Source organism: Lottia gigantea (assembly GCF_000327385.1).
Source record: "Lottia gigantea unplaced genomic scaffold LOTGIsca_2526, whole genome shotgun sequence".
Lineage (NCBI taxonomy): Eukaryota > Metazoa > Mollusca > Gastropoda > Lottiidae > Lottia > Lottia gigantea.
In genome coordinates this window covers 2,544-4,472 of record NW_008708766.1, presented here as the reverse complement: position 1 = coordinate 4,472, position 1,929 = coordinate 2,544, and the positions used below count along the sequence as shown (strand labels likewise).

The 1,929-nt window shown below is 34.3% G+C and overlaps 1 protein-coding gene across 1 annotated transcript in view; it reads right to left on the bottom strand.

The window, feature by feature from the left end:
• Nucleotides 1-749: 749 nt before the first annotated feature.
• The window catches only part of LOTGIDRAFT_176679 (hypothetical protein), a gene marked incomplete at both ends in the record, with an annotated part of 3,413 nt that continues 2,233 nt past the window's right edge, over nucleotides 750-1,929 (bottom strand). The window contains 2 exons of the mRNA XM_009055836.1: nucleotides 750-884; nucleotides 1,070-1,133. Coding sequence (XP_009054084.1) covers nucleotides 750-884; nucleotides 1,070-1,133 — 199 coding nt within the window. The remainder of the gene's footprint in view (nucleotides 885-1,069; nucleotides 1,134-1,929) is intronic.

Genomic DNA, 1,929 nt, shown 5'->3' with positions numbered 1-1,929 from the left:
AGATCTTATCAATTCCAATGATCAAACCAAGTTTCATCAGAATCGGTTGAAAACTGTAGCGTTAATCCTGCTCACAAACTATTTTTAACAAATTTCAACACGTTTTAACAAAGTCAAGGGCAATAACTCAAAAACCGTTCATCGAAAATGCGTCAAGTTAGAACTTGTCCGAGATCTTATCAATTCCAATGATCACACCAAGTTTCATCAGAATCGGTTGAAAACTGTAGCTTCAATCCTGCTCACGAATTATTTTTAACAAATTTCGACGCGTTTTAACAAAGTCAAGGGCAATAACTCAAAAACCGTTCATCGAAAATGCGTCAAGTTAGAACTTGTCCGAGATCTTATCAATTCCAATGATCACACCAAGTTTCATCAGAATCGGATGAAAACTGTAGCTTTAATCCTGCTCACGAACAATTGTTAACAAATTTCAAGGCGTTCTAAGTCAAGGGCAATATCTCAAAAACCGTTCATCGAAAATATGTCAAATTCGAACTTGACCGAGATCTTATCAATTTAAAGCATCACACCAAGTTTTATCAAAATCAGATCAAAACTGTAGTCTCTATAGTGCTCACAAGAAATGTTGACGGACGGACCGACGGACCGACGGACAGGGGCGACGACAATATACGACCACATATTCATGTGGGCGTATAAAAATTTATTCATAATTTGTTGCTAAGCTATTCAACAGAATGTGAAGGAGCATACCCAAAAAGATGTTTCATTAAAAGAAGAAATCAGAAGACAAGGTTTACCTCAAGACCAAGAGGCAATGCCAGTACATCTAAAACGTTATAGCACAGTAACCGAAAGCTGTTAAAAAGATTGATAAACGATTTTTCCATACCAGGCACCTCTTCTGTGGGCCAGTCCTAAAAAATATTGTATGAAGGATATCAATAGCTTACTATTGAAGAATACAACACATAGTGTTATGATTGTTCCTTTATGTACACTACTATCGGAAGTAATAAAAAGTAGTCATGCCAAGACTCCAGGATTTCGTCGAAATGCAAATGCAGTTTCAATGCGGAACCGTCCATAATTCATTTCTTACCCCAGGATCCATGGGTGCATAGTTGAAGGCTTCTTTTAAATCAGCTGGATTACACTGATCTAACCTAAAACAAAAAAGCAAGTATATTTCAAAATTTGAATCTGGACTATTAAGAGCAGTTTGTTGGATTCAGCTCAGCGTTCAGCTGTCCACTTTTTCAAATTAGTTTTCAAAAACACTTTTAAACATGGGACAGGGTCTAACAGTTTCAATCTTCAACTACCTAAATATAAAATGCTTTTAAGTTTTTTACCTCAAAAATAGCTCAATTATGCTGTCCCGTGGTCTTTACCATAACAACATGGACATTTTTTTAACAATTTCTCTTTAACCAGTCTTGATTTTTAAACGATTTTTTCTTAAAGCAACGAGTTTAAGTGTTAACTTAAAATTCTGATATTGTATCAAAAAATATTGCGTTAGCAAATGTAATTTTTATTCCTTTTTACATGATCAAGTAGCGACGTTTTTGTTCACCCTGTAACAGGCACCTATAACCATCAAATATTATAGGTTACATTGACATTGACAGAGCTGTGTCACTCTGTTTTGAATAGGGTTTTATTTCCTATTGACAAGGTTGCTTTGATTTTGCATCTAAAAAATAAATTTTAAGAAAAGAGACATTTTTCGAGACCAATTGGAGAGAAACTTTTTTACGAGTCCTTTCTACAACGCACATTTCTCAACTTCAGATGATATGATTTTAATTTGGAATGAAATCAAACATTGCTATTAGAAATTGATTTTTGATGAAATTTGTTTTGTTACAAAGAAATGAAAGGTATAATTTTTCGTGCACAATTAGTTCAAATAATTTCCTTTCTGTAACAGTCCCTCCTGTTACAGTTAACTGTTAC